Source organism: Podarcis vaucheri, assembly GCF_965113315.1.
Source record: "Podarcis vaucheri genome assembly, chromosome: 12".
NCBI classification, from domain to species: domain Eukaryota; kingdom Metazoa; phylum Chordata; class Lepidosauria; order Squamata; family Lacertidae; genus Podarcis; species Podarcis vaucheri.
This window is the reverse complement of record NC_138750.1, coordinates 48,734,890-48,758,289: the sequence shown is the minus strand read 5'-3', so window position 1 is coordinate 48,758,289 and position 23,400 is coordinate 48,734,890. Positions and strand designations below refer to the sequence as shown.

Below are 23,400 nucleotides of genomic sequence, written 5' to 3'. Positions count from 1 at the left end.
GTTGTTTCCGTTGAGATTTCTGCATTGTAGGGAGTTGGACTAGATTAGACTGCCCTGTGCAGCGGGTCTACTCAGAAGTAAAGCCCACCGACTTGATTGGAGGTTTCTAACCGGTGCTTGGATAGGCATCTGTCAGCCATGTAATTCGTGCCTTGCAACGGGGTTAGACTGGATGAGCCTTTGGGGTCCCTTCCAAGTCCACGATTCTGTGATTCGATTATTCTATGACTCCGCTTGCAGCTCGCGGCCCCCGCGTGCCCTTCTTCCCGGTATCCTCGGAGGCAGGGCTCTTCTGGCCGGCGCAGGCTCCGCCTCCAGTGTGTACGTGATCCTTTGCGAGTCGCTGCGGATTGTGCCTCGGTACGTCACGCTCGCATGTTGGAAGCACCGGCGGCACATCTTCTCCCCGTCTGCCTTGCTCCACCGGGAAGGTTGCCCATCCATCAGCTAGTGGCTGGACCAGGGCTTGCTTTGAGACCGGGAGCTAAAGCTTGCGGGTTCTCCTTGAGTGCACGCGAAGGAAAACCGTTCTCCTGAGAGTGTGCAGAGGGCAGTCGCCTCGCCAGTGCTGTGAAGCTAGCTTTCCAAGCGGAAGGTTCTTAAGTGGTATTATTAAGTTGCACAGAAGCAATTTCTCTGAACTACCTGGAGTCAAATAATTTTATTACCCCCCCTCCCCACTCCTCCACGCGTTCTCTCTCTGCTTGCTTACGCTTTCATCATGTCATGCCGGCGAAAGAACGTGACTAGGTAGCAACCCGAGTAATCCACACTCAAGTGCTGCCTCTGTGAAGTAGGAGGAGGGCAAATCCTAGTTTTCCCCAGGAAATAAACTGCATCATTCGGAGGGCGAGCCCTGGCACACATTCCAGCGTGACTGGGGCTTATATAAGAAAGGCAACAGCGGCGGGGCGGGGGTGAGAGAGACGGAGAAGAAAAATACATTTTTGCCACAAGGTAGTCCATTGGTACATTTAAACCTTCTCTTGAAACTGTCTCTCGATTTGGTTACCTAAATGGCCCCTTGACAACTGTAGCATGTGAACAGCCAAGAGGGAAGAAGAAAAGTTTGCATTGCAAACGCGGTGGACATCAGCCAAACCCTTTTGTTTTCTTCCAGGAGGGGAAGAGCACGGGCTGAATTCAGCCTAAAGACTTGGAATGATTATTTTTTCTGGAGGGAGATTAAAGGGACCCCTCTGGGAGAAGTAGGTGTGTGTGTGTTTCTGTTTTATTAACCTGCCAGGGAAACAGAAACACAGGCAGAGTTCTGTATCCACATCCGGGAAGGAGAGAGTAAGCATGCACTGGTTGCCTTTGAGTCATAATCTTTCAAGGTCATTGAGACAAGGTGGAGCAAGTGCAACTTCTGACTCAAAGTTGCAATGTTGGAGGTTACAGAGGAAAGCTTATGCAAAGCAGCTCTTTAGATCCACTAGTTTTTCCTTGCTTGCTGGTCCTTCAGTGCCCAAACTTTTTCTTTCAACAGGCTTTATAGTCGGAGATATGTCATTTGTACGCATCATTAATCGGAGCTGGAAATTTGAAACTGAATGCACATTCTTGCTCTGAAAGTCAACCACTGATTTAAGCGTCAATGTGCACATTTCTGTTATATCAAGTTTCTCCTTATTTGCTGCTGTATATTCATACAATTCTAGAATTTTAGTTTTGTATGTGTGTCAAACTAGACTGGAGAATACATAACATATATTAATACTTTATTTTAAAATGAGGATTAAGAATGTTGTCATGAACACAATTACTTAGGAGTGAGTCTCACTGACTTTGCCAGGACTCTCAATTACAGATGCATATGATTTGGGCTGCATATTTTCTAAGCTGCACACTGCTATAGCTCCTTTTCAGTAAAATACTCGCCAATGTCTTGTCTGAAAGTGAAAACAGTACACTCATGATGTGTGAGACATTCCAAGGCTGCCTTTTCAGGCACTGCAAAAAAAGGATCTCAGGGCAGATTCCAGAATTGTACCAGCTCCTTATGGTATGCTCTGGGATATATTCACAGCTGGCAGAAATCAGTATCATCATTATGATGTCAGGCGACAAATGGAAAGGGTCTAGCATTTGAAGTCCATTTGCTGTTTTGGTACAAATTCTTACACAAAATCCCTTCAAGAGATGTCTCAGTGCCCATCAACTGATCAGAGATGAGAGAGGTCCATTTGCAAACAGTTTATTATTGCTAGGTAGCTCATATTGGGAATAGGGCAATATTTATGACAGTTGACATAAATACTGTGGTTGAGGATGAAATTTCTGTGTAATTCACCAACCACTAAAACCTACCTATACTAAAATGCCACTATTTCTGTAAAATCCACTGTATTTACTCCTGTATTTGTCCTGCTGAATTAAAGGGGACAGGTTGTAAAAATTGATAGTACTGAATTGTAAGTTATTTTGCATTATCATGTCACGCGTCTAGTAGATCTATCTATTCATCAGACAAACAAACAAACAAACAAACAAACAGTATCCATCTATAAACTCCTTCACAGCCAAAATAAAAGGCTCAGCATACTCATAAGCTGCTGCTAAAATCTGATGTCTGTGGCTGTGCAGCAATGACTGAGCACAGTTAATGCTTGAGGATAGTTTTCTGTATATGAGAAGATAATTACATTATTGTAGATATAATTGAATTTCTATCACGGCAGGAAAGAAACCAAGGGTAATAAAATAAAGCCTTGCTTTCCATGGCCTCTCATTAGCCCTCTAACTAAAATACCATTCCTCTGTGTCTCTGCATATTCTCGTTGCCTGATTAGAAGTTTCAAGATTAAATTGAAAATGCGAACGGTGACAAAAGTCTTGGGTTCTCTGAGAAGTAACAAGAGATTTAAAAGTGTTGAGAGCTGACATTGGATTGGAGTTAATTGAATTTTGGTTCCATTGAAACCAGCCTGATTTTAGTCATACCTAACCCTCTTAATTTCAGTGGGAACAAAGACTAGATCCAACCCAAATGGTTTTGAGAATATATTTGGTAAAAGGAGCCTGTAGAGACAACCACTTAAACATTATTTTTGTCTAACAATAAAATACAAACTGTGTTTCTTGCAGCTAAAGGTCAGAGCAATCTGAAAATAAAGAAACATTTCCATGTGATATATACAGAAATAGAAAGTAAATGTGCAAATATTGAGCCTTTTTAAAATAGGGAAGCACTTAAAGCAGGCACCCCCCAACTCGGCCCTCCAGATGTTTTGGGACTACAGTTCCCATCATCCCTGACCACTGGCCCTGTTAGCTAGGGATGATGGGAATTGTAGTCCCAAAACATTAAGTACTTAACAAATTAAGTACTTAACCCGAGGTACTACTGTATAGGGAACGATCCTGCAACCTTGGCGTTATCAGCACCATGCTCTAACCAGCTGAGCTATGCTGATGACAAACTATAGGACCATTACCTTTGTTTCCTGGTTGTGAACTTCTGGAGGCCTGTGGTTAGCTCCTGATGGACCTTTGGTCTGACCCAACACGTAGCACATTTAAATGGTCCTGAATTTAGCGCCTCTTGTGTTCCAGCTGGGTGATCCAACACAACGGTGCTTTATTTCTAAGCAGGAAGGTGTTAGGGCTTAAGCCAGATCCCGTGGCCTAGAAATCTTGTCCCTAGATTCATACATATAGGAGTCAGCTGCAGTCACTCAGAAATGACACCATGGTTTTCTGCTGCAGGTCCTCCATGGCTGAGCAGTGGAATACAGGATAGGGCCTGGTAACTAAACTATACCTCGGAAATAGTAGGGGAGGGGAAATCAAGTTGCGAGGAAACAACTCAAAGATCTGTCCGGACGCCTTCATTTTAGTTGAAAAGGACATGTTACCTAACCAGAGCAATCAGAGCCGAGTTTCATTAATATAGAAGGCATGCAAGGGAGGGGGGGGGACCCCATTAACCTACCTATTCCGTTTTACTTTTCTAATTTGGGAGAAAGCTTATTATAGAAAAGGATTACCAGACAAATTCATTAAAGTGAGGACACTACTTACTAAGAAAGGCAGATTTTGGGTTCCCTTTGGGATATATAAATTATGCAGCTTTAATCATGGTTTATGAGATTATCATGGCTGTAGGATATCTGATACTATTTTTATTGAAGTACAGCATGGCTTTGATTAAAGCACCTTATTAGTTCGGTTCAAAAGGAAACAATAAGTGTTGTGTCATTTTATTGGAGACCTGCAGGTACTGTCCGAGAGATCCATCATCACATCAGCAGGCATGGCTGGGCTTTTCCTTCTCTCCTCCTTTTGCATCCTTCACGTTCTCAGTCTTCTCTGGAAAATTCTTCAACCTGCTGGAGCAGATTTTGGGGGGTGGGGTAGGAACTGTGTCATTGGGGCGGAGGAGAGGAAGGGAAAGCCCCATACATGCTAGTGGAAGTCTGTTGTACAAGTGAGATCCTGCAAGTGGATATAATCCAGTACAGTGGTACCTCAGGTTACATATGCTTCAGGTTACATACGCTTCAGGTTATAGACTCCGCTAACCCAGAAATAGTGCTTCAGGTTAAGAACTTTGCTTCTGGATGAGAACAGAAATCGTGCTCCGGTGGCGCAGTGGCAGCAGGAGGCCCCATTAGCTCAAGTGGTGCTTCAGGTTAAGAACAGTTTCAGGTTAAGTACAGACCTCCAGAACGAATTAAGTACTTAACCCGAGATACCACTGTACTATGGTGTGTCACGCTCTTGCATTATGCAATATGGGCAAACCTTTCTTTTGACTTTGGTGTGGGCTGATTATTGATAGATAATGAGCATCAATGAGCAATTGATTATTTTGAGCTGCTGAAATTTGAGTCGTCACCATCGATCAGGATAGAGGCTGAAACCGTTTTGTCTGAAATGGTTTGCATCAGAAGGGCTAGATATCAGCAGGTTTTAAATTTGGTTTGGAGAGAATTGATCTGGATTCTTGTGAATAGGGTGATACCGCTGAATTCAGCACTGTATTTTCTCCTACACCCACACAGTGAGCACTCAGAATAAAGGCTGCACTTGACTTCCCTGGGGTTGGAGGCAACATGAAACTGCATAATCCAAGCTGTCTGGATAACAATCAGATCAGATTCAAATTACTGTAATTGTGGGTTCAGGAAGAGGACTAGAGAAGAATGCATTCACACTAGGCCAAAGACAACAAAGAACCCTGTGGTGTCTTCAAGACATTTGTTGTTATTGCATGAGCTTTCGTAGACTGAGGCCCAATTAGCTACTGTGGCAAAATTATCCTAAGACTTAATAATGTCATCTACAACATCAGGGATTCTTTCACTTGTTCATTTTCCAGGATGATTTGTGCTATGCTATCATCTGCTCACAAGGGATGAGGGTGGTGCTGTGGGTTAAACCACAGAGCCTAGGACTTGCCGATCAGAAGGTCGGCGGTTCGAATCCCCACCTGTGACGGGGTGAGCTCCTGTTGCTTGGTCCCTGCTCCTGCCAACCTAGCAGTTCGAAAGCACATCAGAGTGCAAGTAGATAAATAGGTACAGCTCCAGTGGGAAGGTAAATGGCGTTTCCATGTGCTGCTCTGGTTCGCCAGAAGCGGCTTAGTCATGCTGGCCACATGACCCAGAAGCTGTATGCCGGCTCCCTCGGCCAATAAAGCGAGATGAGCACTGCAACACCAGAGTTGGTCACGACTGGACGTAATGATCAGGGGTCCCTTTACCTTTACCTATAATCTGCCCACACTGCCCTGCTTCATTCTGCATAGGCCAGACCAGTGTTTGAAACTCCCATTTTTCTAGACGCATTTTGTGACAGGGAATTTCATTAGCGTGAGCAGTTTCTGAACTCTGGGTGCAGTATGGCACCTAAGATTTCAGATGAAAACTGCAACGTCCCCACTTCCAGCTACTCTCTGAAACCCTCCTAATAATATTATGGGGGTGGGCAGGGGAAGGACTAGACCATGTGAAAAATGAACATAATATTTTAGCTGCAGTTCATTCATTTTCAGCTTTGCATTCTTATAAAAAAGCGTGCCTAGACATTCTGTTGTGGCGCCTATAACCTAGGATTAAGGTGCTATTTAGCTCCTGCTTTCACATCTCAGTTTCTAACACTGGGCCAGATAGGTCAGTCTCTATGCAAAACAATGAATGGACATCAATTTCAGAAATGACAGTATCTATAACCCAGTGGCAGAATGTTTTGGTGTCCCAAGGCACTTTCTAACTGATCTTAATTCAGGCGGCTATTCTGCAATGAAGGAATCCACATGGAAGAATACAGCATGAAACAGCTGAAACACAATTTATCAAGAAGTTCAGTGCCATCACTTGTGGGTTAAATACAGACAAAGGATTTTTAACACACTACATGTGTTAATATTACCAATGCCTGGACATCTGTGCTATCTATAACTGTAGCTTGTGATTAGCTCCATGCCCAACTGCAGGTGTTAATTCACTCAGCAATGCTGAGGTTGATTGCATTATCACCAATCTGCTTCTGTAAAAGGTTAAAGGTGTGTTTATTTAACATACACTTAAATTCTAATTAACACTGACTTCAGTCCATCTCATTGCAAGGTGAAAGTGAAAGGTGAAATGAATGCGAAATCTTAGGTATACAAAGCAGAACATTGACAAAGTAGACTTAAGTTTATGAAAGCTTATGCCAGGGGTAGTTAGGATTTTGCCTTTCAGGTGTTGTTGGTACAGCAGTGCCTTGTGAATAGCACATTGGCTAACCCTGGCATATGCCATAAAATTTAGCTAGTTCTTAAGGTACCCCAATATTATTTTGTGAGTTTCTTGAGGGGGGTGACTGTAAGGCTTCCCCTCTGGAAATTTTTACTAGGTTGTGATTTTCAAATCCAGATGTCAATAGCGTCTTGGGAGATGACCCTCCTAAGCTCTGATGACTATCAAGATCCAGAAACTCCTGAGGCGTATGCAACTCACGAATAAGTAACCTTGGTTCTGACTGTAGTCTTTGGCAAAGTGAGTATTTTCTGGCAAATTTCTCTGGAATTTTGATGAGGCTTTTGAAGCAGAACAATAGTCAGACAATTTCCCCTCTCTTCATTTAGCACTGAGAGTGCAAGGGGGCCGTTAACAAATACAAACACAAAGCTACCTTATAACGAGTCAGGTATTTCCAAATATTGCTGACTAGAGATGCCTGGGGCTTCCTTCATGTGAGACACAAACTTTACAACTGAACTGTAATCCCACCAAAGGAGGCATATGCTGGCTGCTCCCTGATATCTCTGTTTCAGGCCACATGTGGTTACTTCTCTCTGGTCAACTCACTGAAGTGGATTTTAGAATAATTGAAGGTGTACTAGCTGTGCACTTGTGCTGAAGGCACAGAACCATGTTCTCCCCATTTTATGTGAGAGAATTGTTGCAAGAATAGTCTTGCCATGGCACATGCTGAAGTTTAGATCTGCTCACACATGTCCAGTTGATCATAGCATTTAAATAGTCATAATTTTAGGGTTTTCTACATGTACCAAATGACTCAGGAAAGGGAGGCAACTGACTCATATCATACTTCTGTCTGTGTCGGTTTTTAGTGTGACTCTACCCCACATTCTCTCTGAACTTGTGTGATGGGCACTGTGTGCTTCTGGACATGCTGCCTTGCCAGGGCACAAGGGGGCATTTGTCCTTCACAAGCTGGTATTGGATTCTTGAAGATCTATTTCCCACTGTTGTGGGCCTGTGCTCCCAAACCATAAATTATCTTCAGTGCATAAGAACCCTTCAGGCAATTAAAACCACAGTTGAATGTTCAGGAAGGTGAATGGATAGCATGTTGCTGTCATACAGGCAGTCAGGCCATATTAATGTTCATCATCGGTGATGGGATTAGGTATTTAGGTCATCTTGTTCACTGGTTTGTGCAACTGGTTCCAATGATGCCATTGGTGCATCTATGGAGCCTTGTGAGTGGGTCATCAAGTTGTTGGAAAAGGATGTTGATCCAGGGAAGAGGACAGGGAAAAAATTTCATTTGGGGCAGGGGGTTACAATTCTCTTTACAGACCCCTTTGTAAAAAAGCTTGGGAGCCACTGGCCTATGTTTGTCTTATGCTTTGTAAAACAAGAAGCTTTTAAAGTATTGAACCCTAGTTTGTGGAACAAGGATATACCGGTAAGCCAGTAATTTATGGTAGCTTGCATAGCCTTTTGTTACTAATCAGTGAAACTTGCAAACAAAGAAAGCTCTTCTGAACCTAACTGGGTCTATACCATCCACACAGTAAGGATGGAGTTTGGAGTGGTGTGCTGGACAGGAATACTTTTTCTTAAGATAACTGGGGTGGGGGTGGCGGATTTTGGTGTAGATTTTACAGTATGACCATTGCCACTAGCTCCGTCACCTACATCGTTCCACTTCCCGATTTAGATCCCTTTGTGTTCCATTTACAAATTCCTTGATATGTATCCCTCATACCCAGTAGGGTAATTCTGCACTCGACCACTTAGAGATTACTGTGTGCTATACAGGGCAAATTAAAGCACATCACAGATATTGGAAATTCTTCATTGTGACATATTGCAATAGCTTTATACTGCCTTACACTTATCCTTCAATTTATCCTTAAAGGAAATTGCTGTTCTTGGAAATTTGCTGTCAGGACTACTCAAACCCAAATTCTGCAGAGCTCTGTGGTTCACAGTTGTGCCCTGGAGTTATTCAGCAAACACATGGTGACTTGTCACACCACACGCAGAACATTTTGCAGTTTACTGAAGAAAATGGGGCAATGCTGCAGGAGATCTAGCTATTTTGTTTGTATCTTGCCTTCCTCCATGGAGCTCAGGGTAAATGATGTACATGAAGAATTCACCTATTGGTTGAAATAGTTCAGGTGAGAGGTAGTAACTGGCTCAGACTCATTCAATGAGCTTCATGGTCGAGTAGGGAATTGTCTCTCTTCTATCTCTGTCCATGCTGGCACTGTGCAGGCCCGTCAGTGTGATGGCTTCCTGTTCGTTGTGATGGGTTTTTGGGACATCCTGGAATTTTGCATCAACAAATGTTCAACCATTCCTTGATGCCGTGTGAATTTCATGGGGAGAATGCACATTTCTACATGGGCTTCCTGTGCTGGTCAACTGCAGTGCATTGCTTCAAGCATTCATTAATCTCTCTATATATGGCAACAAAGCGTATAATTATAATACACAGTGTCCTTTCTCCAGACACAATCAGAATTAGTTTTGTAATATGCCTTTCATGCTAAAAATGACAGTTTGTTTATCGTTAAAGACACTTCAAGTTACTGCTTGTTTGGTAACAATGTTAACCTTGCCTCTCTTTGCTTTCTCCTTTCCAGGTATGAATGCTGCAGTCCGTGCGGTAGTGCGTATGGGAATTTATGTTGAAGCAAAAGTATATTTTATCTATGAGGTTGGTGTTCACATTTGTTATATATATGCCCCCACGGTCCATCTTTTGGTCTATGCAGAGAGAGAGAGAGAACACTCCTTTGGAAAGTGTGGAATGGCAAGGAGAAAAGCAGGGACAAATTGGGAAATGCAGCCATTGTCTCTCAGCACTACATGCTTGACTGAAAGTATAGGAAACAAAAAAGTGTAGGGATCAGAAAAATACGGCGACACAGAGAGGGAAAGTAAGGATCCCCCCCCCCTAATTTTATTCTCCTCCTCTGCTCCACACCTTTGCTTTTTTCCTTGCTCCAACTAAGGAGGTCCACACATGGAAGGAGCCTTCTCTGTGTGTGACACTTGCTCAATCTGAAACCAGGAGTCTAAACTGGATGTGCATGTTGGTGCTGCCTGTCCATACTGCACAAATTTATTTATTACTCTTTTTCATAATCTTATAAACTGCTTCACTGCCTGAAGCCACCAAAGTGGTTTACAGTGAGATAAAAATGAGATAAAGTACAAAAATACGAGTTCTAAACGCAATGAAATAAGGTGTACATTTATTATTCCATTAATGACTGGGTCACAGCTGAGTGGAAGCCTTTTTTAATGAAAAGGTATCTCCTGTAGGTACCTAAATATCATGACACATAGCACCTGTCTAACTTGAACTGGTAACTGAGGACCTGCAACACTAAAAGCCCAATTTCGAGTACAAACAAAACACCTCTGGGGCATGTGGTCCTCTTTCTGGATCCAGCTCTGTTACTGGAGGCTGAGGTAGTTTCAGTGGCCAGAAACACCTTTTAGTAGCTCTTTAATAATATTTGGCCTCCCAGCCCATGTTTCTCACTTGGGATATAATGACAACCACACAAATAATGGTTCTGCTCCCTACTCCCCACTGCAGCTCTCAGCCTATGAAGGTTTTCTTCTAGTACGTTCTCACCCTGTGGGATGCACACCACTTTCTTTCTCCTTTGTGACAAGACTTGTACATCCTTTGCTATGTCAGGCAACATATATTGAGCCCACAGCAAAAGTAACAACAATGAACAAACCTCACAGGTAAAGAACACCAGTAGCAAGGGGATGGCACTTCCATATCCATCGGAAGTATTGGTGTTGCCCTCTGAGGTGACCCACAAGTGCACTATAACATGGCTTAATTTAAAGTAATAAGGGCTCTCCACCAGTGAGAAACTTGGCCACAGGTTTTCTGGCTCAAACATTACTGCTGCCTATGCAGCTGACATTCAGGCAGCTCAACCAACACAAGGCTAGTGGTTTATGAGGCAGCAAGGAGGGCAGATGACATTATTTACCACTCCGATGTGCCATGTAACCTGCTGCCAGCCAGAACAGATTTGCACTTGAGTGTGCATCCCTATGAACATGTGCATTTAGGTGTGCGTTCATTAGAAAGCCATGTAATGTGGATTACTGACACCTGTGCACCCCACGGTCCTTTCAACTTCAAGGGAAAATCTTTTGTGATGTGGAAGGTAGACTTTGTTTTATTTTGTAAACTAACTTTGGTGACGGTGTCTATAGGAACTTAAGGGTAGAATATACATTGGAAAATTCCCCTCTGCCCAAGTTCATGAAGCTCGATTGCTGGCCCTAAGACTTCATTCTGCATATCCATCCAAGTTGTTTTTATAGTGGGTGGTATCCTTATTGTAGGACATAATATATATTTGAATCTATGCATTCTGAATGTTCACTGGACTTCTTCCAAAGCCATACAAAGAGCCTATTGTCCTTAAGTTTATAAGCTAATAAAGCATTCAGCTCTTGATAAAGTTGCATCTGAATTGATGTAGAGATTCAAAGTGCATTAGGAAGTGTTTTTATACGGAAGAGTATTTTCCCCCGTCTGGCTCTTTGTCTTTGCTGGCCCATGCCTGTCTACAAGTCGAGGAACTGTAAAACATATGAATATGCAGGCAAGCGGAAGTCGGTGCACCACAACCCTTTGTAGTATTGCCACAGCAACTAACCAAGTATTTGTGTGTCATGCCAGCGCTGGAAGTTCCTGTTTTACTGAAAAGTATTTTGCCACCTTGCTTGAAAGAAGCTGGGTGCTTTTATGGTTGGAAAGATTTTTCTTTCCCTTATCTCTGCAAAAAGTTATCTCAAATCTGCCCTCTTATAGTGCTGGTTGACTTGTGGGGGGGGGGGTCACATTCTGAACTGAACACTGGCTCTCCACAGAATCCCTGAGCTGAGGGTCAGGCAAAGGGCCTCTTAAGCCCCACAGGCCCCTCTGATGACCCACATTACATTTAGCATGAGATACATACTAAAGAAAGTCTCTCTAGCTGTTCACCCTGGAGGAGGGTGTTAAACAGCCTGTCTCTTCGCTCAAATGGCAAAAAGCAACTGATACATTTACTGTAACAGGAATATGGAGACTATGCAGGTGGGCAGATTGAGTCACTAATGATTTATCCCTGGCATGATTTCATTGGCGTTCTGGATGCAATCTTCCATTTTCTGTATGCAGTGCATTTGGAGTGCTGCCTTTTTTTTTTTGTTCATGCAGAAAACTTACTCTGTAGTGGAAATTATTTCAGACCATTAACATTCTTTTAAGCAAATACCTCAAAAAGACTCTTAAAACATCTTAGTAGTTAAAAGATAATTTCTTAAAGTTATGAAAAGATAAACGTCATGGTAGAGCACCCATTTTGCAGGGAGGAGTTCCCAGGTTCAGTTTCTGACATCTCTAGGTAAAGCTAGTCAGACAACTAGATGCTGCCACTCCATGTAGCCTGTACTGTATAGATGTACCATTAGCTGACTTGGATAAGGCAGCATAATAGCTTCATATTTGTAATTAACCCAACTATTCTCAGGGACTATTTCCTCTTTAGTTCCAAAGGTCAAAGGTAAAACTTGGGAGGTAATAGCTAACTCCTGCTTGCTTCCAGTGTTTTGACCTTTGAAGGTGGGAAGGTTGGCAAATGTTTGATACCTTTTTTAAAGTTTAATTTGACTAATAGCATAGCTTACTCCAAAGTAAGTCTCGCTGATTTCAGTAGGTCTTACTCCCTGCTGCATAGAATTGCAGCCTATTTGTGTTTAGGATAATTGTACCCTGATTAGAGAGCCAAGTCGTGGAGTTTCTGGTCTTCCATTGATGTGCTACAGAGTTGTAGTTCCTAGCATCTTTATTCTGCTTCTTTTTTTATCCCATTTCCTCCCAGCGAGAGTTTTATTTGTTCAGCGAAGTAATTATGCATCGAGGTTGTGGGGAAAAGTAGCCCCCATGTCAGCACTGCTGCCGTTTTGTGTCAGCTGTGCATTCCAAGCTGCGATAACCTGGAAGTTGTGCTGACTGTAACTTAGCAAAGGCAGAAATGCAAACTGGCTGCGGACAAGTTGTGGGGTGGTTTGTCTTCAATATTCCTTTCTGTTTAAACACACAAGTGCCTATCAGAAAACTAACTTTTCTCTAAGTGTCCCCTGGAATGACGGAAGTGTTTGATGTGTAAACCTTTTGTATTAGTGATGATGAATAGACTGGAATCACATCTCGGCATAAAATAATCTAGTAAAAACACCTTGAACTATTTATTTTGATACCACTTTTCTGGTGAATCTTACAAATCTTACCCCCAAACCCCCAGAAAGTATTAAAAGTATAAGACAAAACAACTTTAATTTATTTTTGTTTTAACCTTCTGGTGGCTACATGCCAGCCAGCAGTGGGTGAGGATCCAGAGGAATAGAGTCATAGATGTGATCATTGTAGGTAAAGGTAAAAAAAGATAAAGGATCCCTGGATGGTTAAGTCCAGTCAAAGGCGACTATGGGGTTGCAGCACTAATCTAGCTTTCAGGCCGGCGTTTATCCACAGACAGCTTTCTGGGTCATGCCATTTACCTTCCCGCCGGAGTGGTACCTATTTATCTACTTGCACTGGTATGCTTTTGAACTGCTAGGTTGGCAGGAGCTGGGACAGAGCAACAGGAGCTCACCCCGTCACGGGAATCCGAACCACCAACCTTCCAATCGGCAAGCCCAAGAGGCTCAGCTAGCAATGCTCCAGCCACATGAAAGCCAGAGGTTTCCACTCACACAGCCACATTCAGGCAAAAGCACTTCTGTAGAGCTCAGAGCAGGATTAGTAAGGGGTATGCCCTTGGAAGAATCTAGAGGGCTACATACAGTATTGCATTTACCCCCACCCCAGATTCCCCACCCTGTGGTAAGGTTTCGAGATACAATGTTTATGAGGAGAAATTATAATTATTGCTCATTAATATGGATGAGCAGGTTATTGAGTGGTTAATAGTCTCTAGGTATAAATCAAGAGAAATTAGATATCTGGGAATTTGTCAGATTATGCCTTTATTAAGCATAATATTTTTCAAGTATATGAGAAAGCAACATTAGATAAGAAAAAGTGGGCCACTTTAGCTCAGCAAGTGTGTGTGTTGTGATATATTCAAGAAGAAAAGGATGCTGAATATATTTAGACTGCAGCAGTTAGCGTGTCCTAAATGAGAAGTTTAATACACTGCTTAACCTCACAATGGATCAGGATTTACTATAGAATAGATTTAATTCAAACACATTCAGCACCATCTATTATCTGGATAGAAGGGTGTTGGGGGAATAGAGGGAGAAGTTTATTTGCAATTCTGTCCCCCACCCCACCACCCACAAAAGTCTGGCCATTGGTTTTTCTTTTAAGAAGTGTGTGATATGAGATTCTGGTAACTAGAAAACCACAAACGCCTTCTAGCATTATAACCTTACCAGCTACAGTCTGTGAAATAATCTTTGCTTAAGAAGTGGCATGCATCTGCTTCTAGAGACGGGATGTTGTTACATTTCGGGATGGTGCTGAAATGTAACAAATGGAAAATGTAGCAACTCTAGAGCATATTGTACCAACTTAAACGTCAAAATTAAGGTACTCCCCATCCCAAACCTCAAAAATCAAGAGTGAGAAAATTGACCAGCTCTTTTTTAGTAATAGGGATCAGAAATTCAGGACTACCCTGGGAGAACTGGAGCATATGATGAGATGCAGTTTTGTTTTTTTGAATGCTTCATTAGCTGAAGAATAAATCATAGCCAACATCTCTTGAATGCATGGGTCTGCCACAAAGAGGTATTTGTTGTAGGTACCAGAATATAATCGGGCAAATCCGGTGCCATGGCACGTAGGCTGGGAAATTCCAAAGGATATGTTGAAAGGACAGAGATTTCCTCCGCTCCACTTCAGAAACCATCATGAGCACAGCAGCTTCAATGGACATTGTTGTTCTGGTGATTTGCCCTCTGTCTGCAGTGGAGAGTAGCCATGGTTGCTGTAACATGCTTGTACTTGTAATTAGTGTCGAATTTTCTGTGTTTGTGTGTGAACGCCTTTGTCTCTATGCTTACTCTGTTTCTGTGAGCACTGCAACATTCTCAGGTTTATCAGTTGCAAACTTGGTTTGATTTACATTACCTCAGCTGAAAGTACAGTCAAATTATGTAGGGAATGGATACACAGTAAACATTAAGGCTTCCAACAACCAATCAGCTCTTTTAAAAGAAAAAGCAACAATGTTTTAGAGAAAATTATAGATAAGAGATTTGTTCTGAAATGTGTATTCAGAGAAAGGGACAGGTAGCACTTAGGAGTTTTGCAGATAATCACAGTGCCCTAACACCGTATACATAAACCAGCCTTTTTACCCAAAAGGTTTATCTACACTACAAATGTATAGTTCTTAACATGTTTATGCTCTCATAGCTTCCCCCCAAAGACTACTTGTGTGTGGTTCTGCCTTTTTCCTTCTCCTGCAGCAATGGGACCTCTTTGAATTTGCCCTGACTGCATATAACTGCCCCTAAGAGTTGGCTCCTGTGGTTGCTGATATTATAAACTGTTTTAGCCTTTCATTTCAAATCTTCTTGCTTGCAATGGTGACACCATTCTCATTCTTTCCTATCCATCTTACTTTACTTGATCATAAACTTAGCTAAGTTTTATCATAAAAAACACTTTTATGTTACAATTGTCTTTTATCCCCTCTTAAATAAATGCTCTTTTTAATATGTCAGGTTTCTATAATGTTTCTCTCTTGTCACAGGGTTACCAGGGCATGGTTGATGGAGGTGAAAACATTGTTGAAGTCACATGGGAAAGTGTTTCAAGCATCCTTCAAGTGGTAGGTCCTGAATTAAGAATCATTTTCATGCAAGTGTGTTACTTTTCTAAAAACCATCCCTAAAGAGCTAATGAATAAAATGTTTTAGTAATTAAGCAAAATGCTTTGCACTAAACAGCTTTGTGTTTCGGTCCCAAACCTGTTTATTTGAAAGTAAGTCTTAGATATACTTACTTAGAATTTTTGCTTCTGTCACCATCCAACATTTTCAGTGCACAAATATCTGGGCAGCCTTGTTCTCTCTTTTTTTTACTCTCAGAGAAGAGAAATGGAGCAGCATCCAAGCAGAAGGATGCCAGCAGAGCTCGGTGTCTCTCTGCTTTTTATTTCCCCCTCCTAGTATGAGTCAGTATAAAAAATGTTCCTATGTTGCCTTCAGGATTTAATAACTGTTTTGTGTTGGCTTGAGCTTGGCTCCTCTTGCAGGAAAATTCCCTGCCTGCCGTGACTTGCATCACGTATGGGTATGGTAGTGCCAAGAAATGTTTTCAGCATAGATGAGCCCTGTGCCACAGTAAATTGACACCATTCTGAGAGCAAAATATGGACATAGCTTTAATTCTTTTTACTGCATCAAAAAAGAGGAATTAATATTGCGTAATCAGCAACTAGCATGTTTTCAGCAAAGGAAATTACATAACACTTTTCTCTTATATTGACACTCTTCTAGTATGCAAAAAATACTTCTGACCAGTGGCAGAACTTCAGTCAAGGATAATAAATGTGATTTAAACCTTGACCGAAGGGATTTATGCTTTTGAACCATATACTATAAAACTAACGGAACAGATTATCTGTTTCATAAGATTCAGCTGAAACACTGATTCTTCCTGACTTTTAAATCTTGCACAGCAGCAGTTCTGAAGGTGTGGAGGAACAGAATGCCAAGTCCAGATTGAAAAATAGATAAAGAAATAAAGGAAACTGTTGTGCAATGATAGCAGGAAGGCAAAAAAGAACCTGGCTGAAATGCTACTTTGTCCTATAGTCATGAGTAACAGTAATGTGTGTGTTACTTATTAAGGAACTTGTCATTAATGTTGTTTATTCCCCAGTAGCAATCACTTTATTATCACATCTGTTATCCATAATTCAAGTTTATATATAACTGACTACCAGCCATCATTTTTAGTCACCATCTGTACCAGACGACCATAAATGCTGTGCTTTGTGCGTAAGCCAAGTAAAGAGGATTAAAGTCCGTTAAATGTAAAATATTGGATCTTCTGGTCAATGTTGTACTTTCACACCTGCATCTTGCCCTTTCTCCACGGAGTTCAGTGTAGCACGCATGGGCTTATCCCATTTTATACTCACAACATTGACCCTAGTCTCTCCTTTCTTGTTTCTTGCTCACTCCCCCAAATATCCAACTGATCTGAAATGAAATGACCTCTGCAGAAAATCAACATACTGTTGCTGTTCTTTGTCGGACAAGCACTGCACATGGTATAGGGAACCTTTCCATATCAATGTTCTCTGTTTTTATTTTAGCCTGGATCTCAGGCACAAGAGGGAAACAGCAACTGCTGACCTCCTCTCTCCCCACGCTCTCTACTGCCCTCAACATTTTACCAGCTGAGGCTTCCAGGACTAATCCTTCTTGTCTGGTGCCTAGCTGACTTATGAACAGGTTTGACAGGAAACCCACTCTTAGCTACCCACCTCCAGGCTTCCTGGCCAGAGAGGAAGTGTCTCTCTCGTTACGGCAATTGAGTCAACTCTCTCTGCCACCTTGCTTTCCCTCTCTGCCATCCTCAGTTCTCAGTTCCCTGCTAATAAAGGCATTGCTATGGCAAGTATCAACCATGTGTCAGAGCCCTAGCGGGTTGTGAAGGTGACCTTTTGTCTCATCATTGGTGCTGTTGTTTGACCGCTAATGATGAATTTTGTCCCTAGAATAAAAGGAATAGTTTGGAACCAGTGAGCTACAAAATAAGTGCAATAGCTTAAAATAATTTTCAGTCTTATGGAGGACAAGGAAATGTATATGTGTTGCATATTTCTTTAACCAAGTAGTGTTTACAGCTGACAGCAGAGATAGGAAGTGTATATAGACTATATCAGGGGTCAGCAAACCTTTTCAGCAGGGGTCAGTCCACTGCCCCTCAGACTTTGTGGGGGGGCGGACTATATTTTTTTTGGGGAAATGAACAAATTCCTATGCCCCACAAATAACCCAGAGATGCATTTTAAATAAAATGACACATTCTACTCAGGTAAAAACACCAGGCAGGCCCCACAAATAACCCAGAGATGCATTTTAAATAAAAGGACACATTCTACTCATGTAAAAACATGCTGATTCCTGGACCATCCGCGGGCCGGATTTAGAAGGCGATTGGGCCTTAGTTTGCCTACCCATGGACTATATACTCCATCATACTGCCAACACCAGCTTCTGCATTAGTGTTTATAGCAATGGAAGTAAAATCTGGAGAGCTTGTTTTCTCAACCAGATTCTTCTCTTTTATCTTGAAGGGAGGAACTGTCATTGGCAGTGCCCGCTGCAAAGCTTTTCGGACCCGGGAGGGCCGCTTGAAGGCAGCCTGCAATCTGGTGAAGTGTGGTATCACCAACCTTTGTGTGATTGGTGGAGACGGCAGCTTAACAGGGGCTAATCTTTTCCGTGAGGAGTGGAATGGCCTTTTAGAGGAACTGGCACAAAATGGTAAGTCGTGGTTAAGCTTGTGGGACATTAAGCTCCTCACGTTCTGTGTCATTTATTTTAGTATTTTTAAATTGCAAACCACCTTTGGTACATCAGCAGAAAAGTGCCGTATAAGTGCACAGAAAATGTATTTGTTGTGCTGTATAAGCACTTACGTTGTTAGTTTATTGTATAAGATTTATATCCCTCCCTACATCACCATGATCTCGGAGCATTTTGCAATTAAATAAAAACCAAGTAGAATATACTTTAAAGTGCAACCTTCTCCCTTCTGTTAAATATATCTGTCAGATTAGACATGCACTGACAAATATCACTTGGACACATGACAGCCCATTCAAAAACCCTTTGTGGAATAGGAGAGTCTTCAGCTGTTGTTAAAATATAACCAAGGTTTGTGCTGGTCAAAGCTTGGAGGGGAGAGTATTCCATACCTGGGGAGCATTTACACTAGGATTGCAAGTGGATACAGAGTTGAAGGTGCTTGGACTGAGGTACAAGTGTTACACAACGATGCAGTTTGTCACTTATTTCCTTGCTGAGTCCAAGAAGGCATCTGAGAGACAAACTGTACCTAGACGGTTCTGTTCTCCCACTTGCCTCTGTCACAGAATTAGGCTCTTAATCCTAGCTTTTGCCCTTAAAAGCCAGCATTGATAGCCACTGCCGTGTAGTTTTATCCCTGGTTGAGAGTGCGTAGCACTGAGGTAACATCTTCAACAGTAGAGGAGCTATAATGGCCCTTGATACAATTAACTGGTTTTGTGAAACTCTTAATAACAAATAAAGAGCATATGGCTGCTTTGAAAATGGCCAGCATTTGTAATACATGGATGACAAATGAGAATCTCAGTCACTATTTCAGGTTGGCCAGCTACAGTATTCTGCAATGGATCCTCTCTTGTCCAGCAAGTGCCCTGGGGAACAGAAGTGTATTTTGCCTTTCAAGCAGTACTCAGTTTGGTCAAACTCTGAAGCACAGTTAGTGACATCTGGCAATCATATTTTCACACCACAAAACCTAAAGGGATAAAGAGTTTTAAACCTAAAAATTTCAATGTGAGCTCTCCTCTGTGAAAACAATTGCTTTTTCTTTGGAGTGAAACTCTGAACAAGCATTCTACCCTTCTAAACATTACTTGGGGGGGGTGGCTCTGAGGCCACCAGTTGGACCACCTTGTGTTGTATTGAGCACAACTGATTACATTTAAAGGTTAATAGTTGTTGTTTTTGTCTATTCATACAAGCACAGTCTTATCAAAACTTCAGTTCCATGACCCCAATAAAGTGAGGACATCTCTGGTTTCCCAGCCCACTCCCCATTCTTTCCCAATAACTGAAGGCAGAAATAAAACTCCCATTCATTGGCGAAGCTTCATGCAGCATTAATTCACTTAATCCTTTCTTCACGAAGAGCATTTTCTTGCCTCTTACACATGCCAAAACTGTAATAAATGATAAAGCTACATTGGTTTAAATTCACGGGAGGGGTGTGGTGTTTGTCAGACATTTCTGGATCTATTTTTCTCTTGCTTTTTTGCCAGGTGAGATTGAAAAAGGGGCTATCAAGAAGTACGCTTACCTCAACATTGTGGGAATGGTTGGCTCCATCGACAATGACTTCTGTGGTACCGATATGACCATTGGCACTGACTCTGCCTTGCACAGAATCATTGAAGTTGTGGATGCCATTATGACCACTGCTCAAAGGTACTTTGAACTCAGGATGTGAAATTTTAAGATGGCCACTTGGGCAATGGCTAAGAGCCATGGTTCTTTTATTTAGCAGTATTAAAGTGCACTGAAGTTGTATTAATTCCATCCTTTTGCCAAAGACGGAAGGGTAGTTATGTGCACACGGCAAACCCACCTGCATTGCATTTTATGACAAAGAGAGGAGCTAGATGAGAATCCATACAAGGATGTCAAAAATGGCATCCCTATCTTTCTTTCCTGTAATGTGTATTTGTGGAAAGATCTGGCAGTCTTTGACTGCATCCACTATTATTTTTTACCCTGCCACCACTGGCATGCGCAGAATGCTGCCCTCAGGACAAAAAGCGGTTATCACTCTCAGTTTAAACTAACTGGAGCTCCCAGTTCTGATGGATTGAGGAACTGCTTAGTTTAAACTAGGAAGCACATACCTCCAGTCTCCTCACAGCAGTTCCAGAGGAGGAGCAGGGAGCAAGAGAGGTCAAGGCTTACAGTTACTCATTCACACAATGCTAAAACACAGATTGGCGTTGCATTCCAACTTTTGACCGTAGTCTGCTTAAATACTATTGAAATCAATGGCATTTAAGCAGCTTCTGTGGAGGCTTGCAGCCTTCTGCATTGTGTAGCCAGAGGAAAATGGAGCTCTGGAAGGCATTTCTGGATTCCTGGGAATGGCAGCTGAGTCCTGTCACCACTTGGGCTGGTATTTATCACATCATCAGACACATGCAGTGGTACGAAAACTGCATGTGGAGGTCAAAAGAGGGGGAAAGCCCATCTTGCATAGGTCAGGGGCTTTTAAGTTAGGCTTTGCTTTAATATTGCTTTTTTGTATGTAGTTTAGTTCTGTGAACAAATGGGGGGGATTGAGATTTTATTGTGAGGACTGGCCTAGTTTTGCAGTTTTTCAAATAGTAGCCATCACTGAAAGGCAATTAAGATTTGAGGAATAACCTGTACACTCTCTCTTAAATGGCATGAATTCATTAAATTTAGTGTGACACAGTGGTCTGCAATCTTAGTTTGGGAGGGAAATAAGAATGCAAAGAATAATGGCACATGATAGTACGCTGCAAACCAGAAAGTTAAGAAGTGCCTGGAGACAGAAAACATAAGTGCAAATATAGTTTCTATAGTGCCAAACAATCACCTGTCTTCTTTCTGTGCATTTGTACATATCACTTCATACTTTGATGCTGTTGTGACGCTATTAATATTTATTGTAATTGTTACAGCCATCAGAGGACCTTTGTCCTGGAGGTGATGGGGAGACACTGTGGGTACGTATGTCGGCCAACACCACATTTAGTTAAAATTGCCGAAATATATAGTTCACGTTCTCATTTGGATTTTCTGATTTTGTTCTAGGTACCTAGCTCTTGTTAGTGCCTTAGCCTGTGGTGCAGATTATGTCTTTATTCCTGAATATCCACCTGAGGAAGGATGGGAAGATCATATGTGTTCTAGGCTTTCTGAGGTAATTATTTTCTGCAGTGGCTTTCAAACTCTGTCCTGGGATCTCTTAGGCTTCTTTGAAAGCTTACTAGGTTCCTCAAAGAAAAGATCAGGGATGGCCGGAAAGCTTTCAACCCCGCAGTGTCCTAGGTAGAGCCAAAATGGAAGAAGTGTTCCACAGCATTGTTTTCCTACTGTGAAATTGTCCTCCTTTTTCATCATCTTCCCATTTCCACCTAGTAAAGACCACCCACCCACCCATAGGGCATCATAGAGGGAAGGGACATCCAGGCAGACTCAAAACATTTTGGCACCTGAGGTGAACAACAAAATTATGCCCTCCTCCCTGCCAGGGAAGAAGGGGTGGGTGAAAAACTACATCAGGAACAAGGGGGGAATAAAGATCCACATTGGAATTTGCTGCCCCTGTGAATCCTGCCACCCGAAGCAGTCACCTTGCCTCATGGGTGGTCTGTGGAACATGTTCAGGTAGCAGGCACCCCCTTGCCAGCAGGCACCTGGCATTTAGGTGACCAATGACAGCACTCCCTTGTGAACTGCTTTGTCGTCCACCTGACTCTAATCTTTGGTGCTAATGTCCAGAATGGAAGATATCGCTAGTGTTGAGGATTTAGACCTGATCGGCTATATCAGGGATCAGCAAACTTTTTCAGCAGGGGGCTGGTCCACTGTCCCTCAGACCATGTGGTGGGCCAGACTATATTTTTGGGGAAAAAATATGAACGAATTCCTATGCCCCACAAATAACCCAGAGATCCATTTTAAATAAAAGGACACATTCTACTCATGTAAAAACACGCTGATTCCCAGACCATCTGCGGGCCAGATTTAGAAGGCGATTGGGCCAGATCCGGCCCCTGGTCCTTAGTTTGCCTGCCCATGGGCTATATGATGATGTTACTGTTGCAAGGAGGAAGGGTTATTTGCCAACAAGGCAATCCGCGGCTGGCTGGGGTTGCCAGGAATAATGAGGTGGTAAAAATGTGTTAGAAAGCATTATTTTTATCCTGGTTTAGCAAGGTGTGTGGGGTGATTAATGTTCATTTTTGAAACGGCAGCAACACAATAAGTAGTTGCAATAGTCTGAGAATCTTTCAAGGTACAGCCCAGCTTTGAACTTCAGCTATTTGCTGTGGTCTCAGACCATGAGGCAGATTTAATGACTTTTCTGCATTTTTTGCCCTAGAACCGTGCACGAAAGAAAAGGCTGAATATCATAATTGTAGCAGAAGGTGCCATTGATTGCCACAATCAGCCTATAACTTCAGAGCAAGTTAAGGATGTAAGTATCAAGCTGCCAATCAAATCTTCTACCAAGGATATATGTAACTGAATGCTTCTCTTCCACATAGCGTAAAGCGTGTATCATTTCTCTATGAACATATTTAGCCTTTCTTTATATGGTTGACAGCATTTTACTTATTTCAGGCAATACAATAAATATTATATCTGTGTCCTTTAGCAGTAATGTATTCTCAGTAATTATGATTATAACCTAGTTGCTGCCTTTTAAAAGGCATAAAACAAACATACAAATACAAATGAGTATACTGTGTTATTTGGGTATTTTGTAGGACCTGGTCAAAACATTCAAAACAAGGAGGATGCCTTCAGTTCTCAGTGCTGAACTGATTTTTGTTATCAAATTATATCCATTATATGAACTACGTTTGGCACTTATCAACTTGGCTACAATCCCGGCAATTTGAGCCTGTTCTATCATCAAGACTTCTCAGAACAAACTGTTTCACTGTTCAGCCAGACAATGACCCAGAAGTGCTGTAAAAGGGAAGAAAAATCTTCACTTTAATGTGGATTGGAAAATAGTTCCAAGATGAGTAAGATGCTGCTGCACAAACCACAAGGAGGCCATAACTTACCTTGACATAGTATGGGTTTCTTCAGTGTTTGCAAGTGGGGGTGGGGTGAGCTTGAACACACAGCCTTTCAAAATTGTGTGGCCATTCCC

At 42.1% G+C, this 23,400-nt stretch overlaps 1 protein-coding gene across 4 annotated transcripts in view; it reads left to right on the top strand.

Annotated features, from left to right (window-relative positions):
• Positions 1-23,400, top strand: part of PFKP (phosphofructokinase, platelet) — a 57,343-nt gene that overhangs the window by 7,272 nt on the left and 26,671 nt on the right. For all 4 annotated transcript variants that reach the window (XM_082192242.1, XM_082192241.1, XM_082192244.1 and 1 more), the window contains exons 3-9: positions 9,335-9,408; positions 15,488-15,565; positions 18,047-18,236; positions 19,781-19,946; positions 21,191-21,235; positions 21,324-21,432; positions 22,618-22,713. In XM_082192242.1, the coding sequence (XP_082048368.1) occupies positions 9,335-9,408; positions 15,488-15,565; positions 18,047-18,236; positions 19,781-19,946; positions 21,191-21,235; positions 21,324-21,432; positions 22,618-22,713 (758 nt within the window). The remainder of the gene's footprint in view (positions 1-9,334; positions 9,409-15,487; positions 15,566-18,046; positions 18,237-19,780; positions 19,947-21,190; positions 21,236-21,323; positions 21,433-22,617; positions 22,714-23,400) is intronic.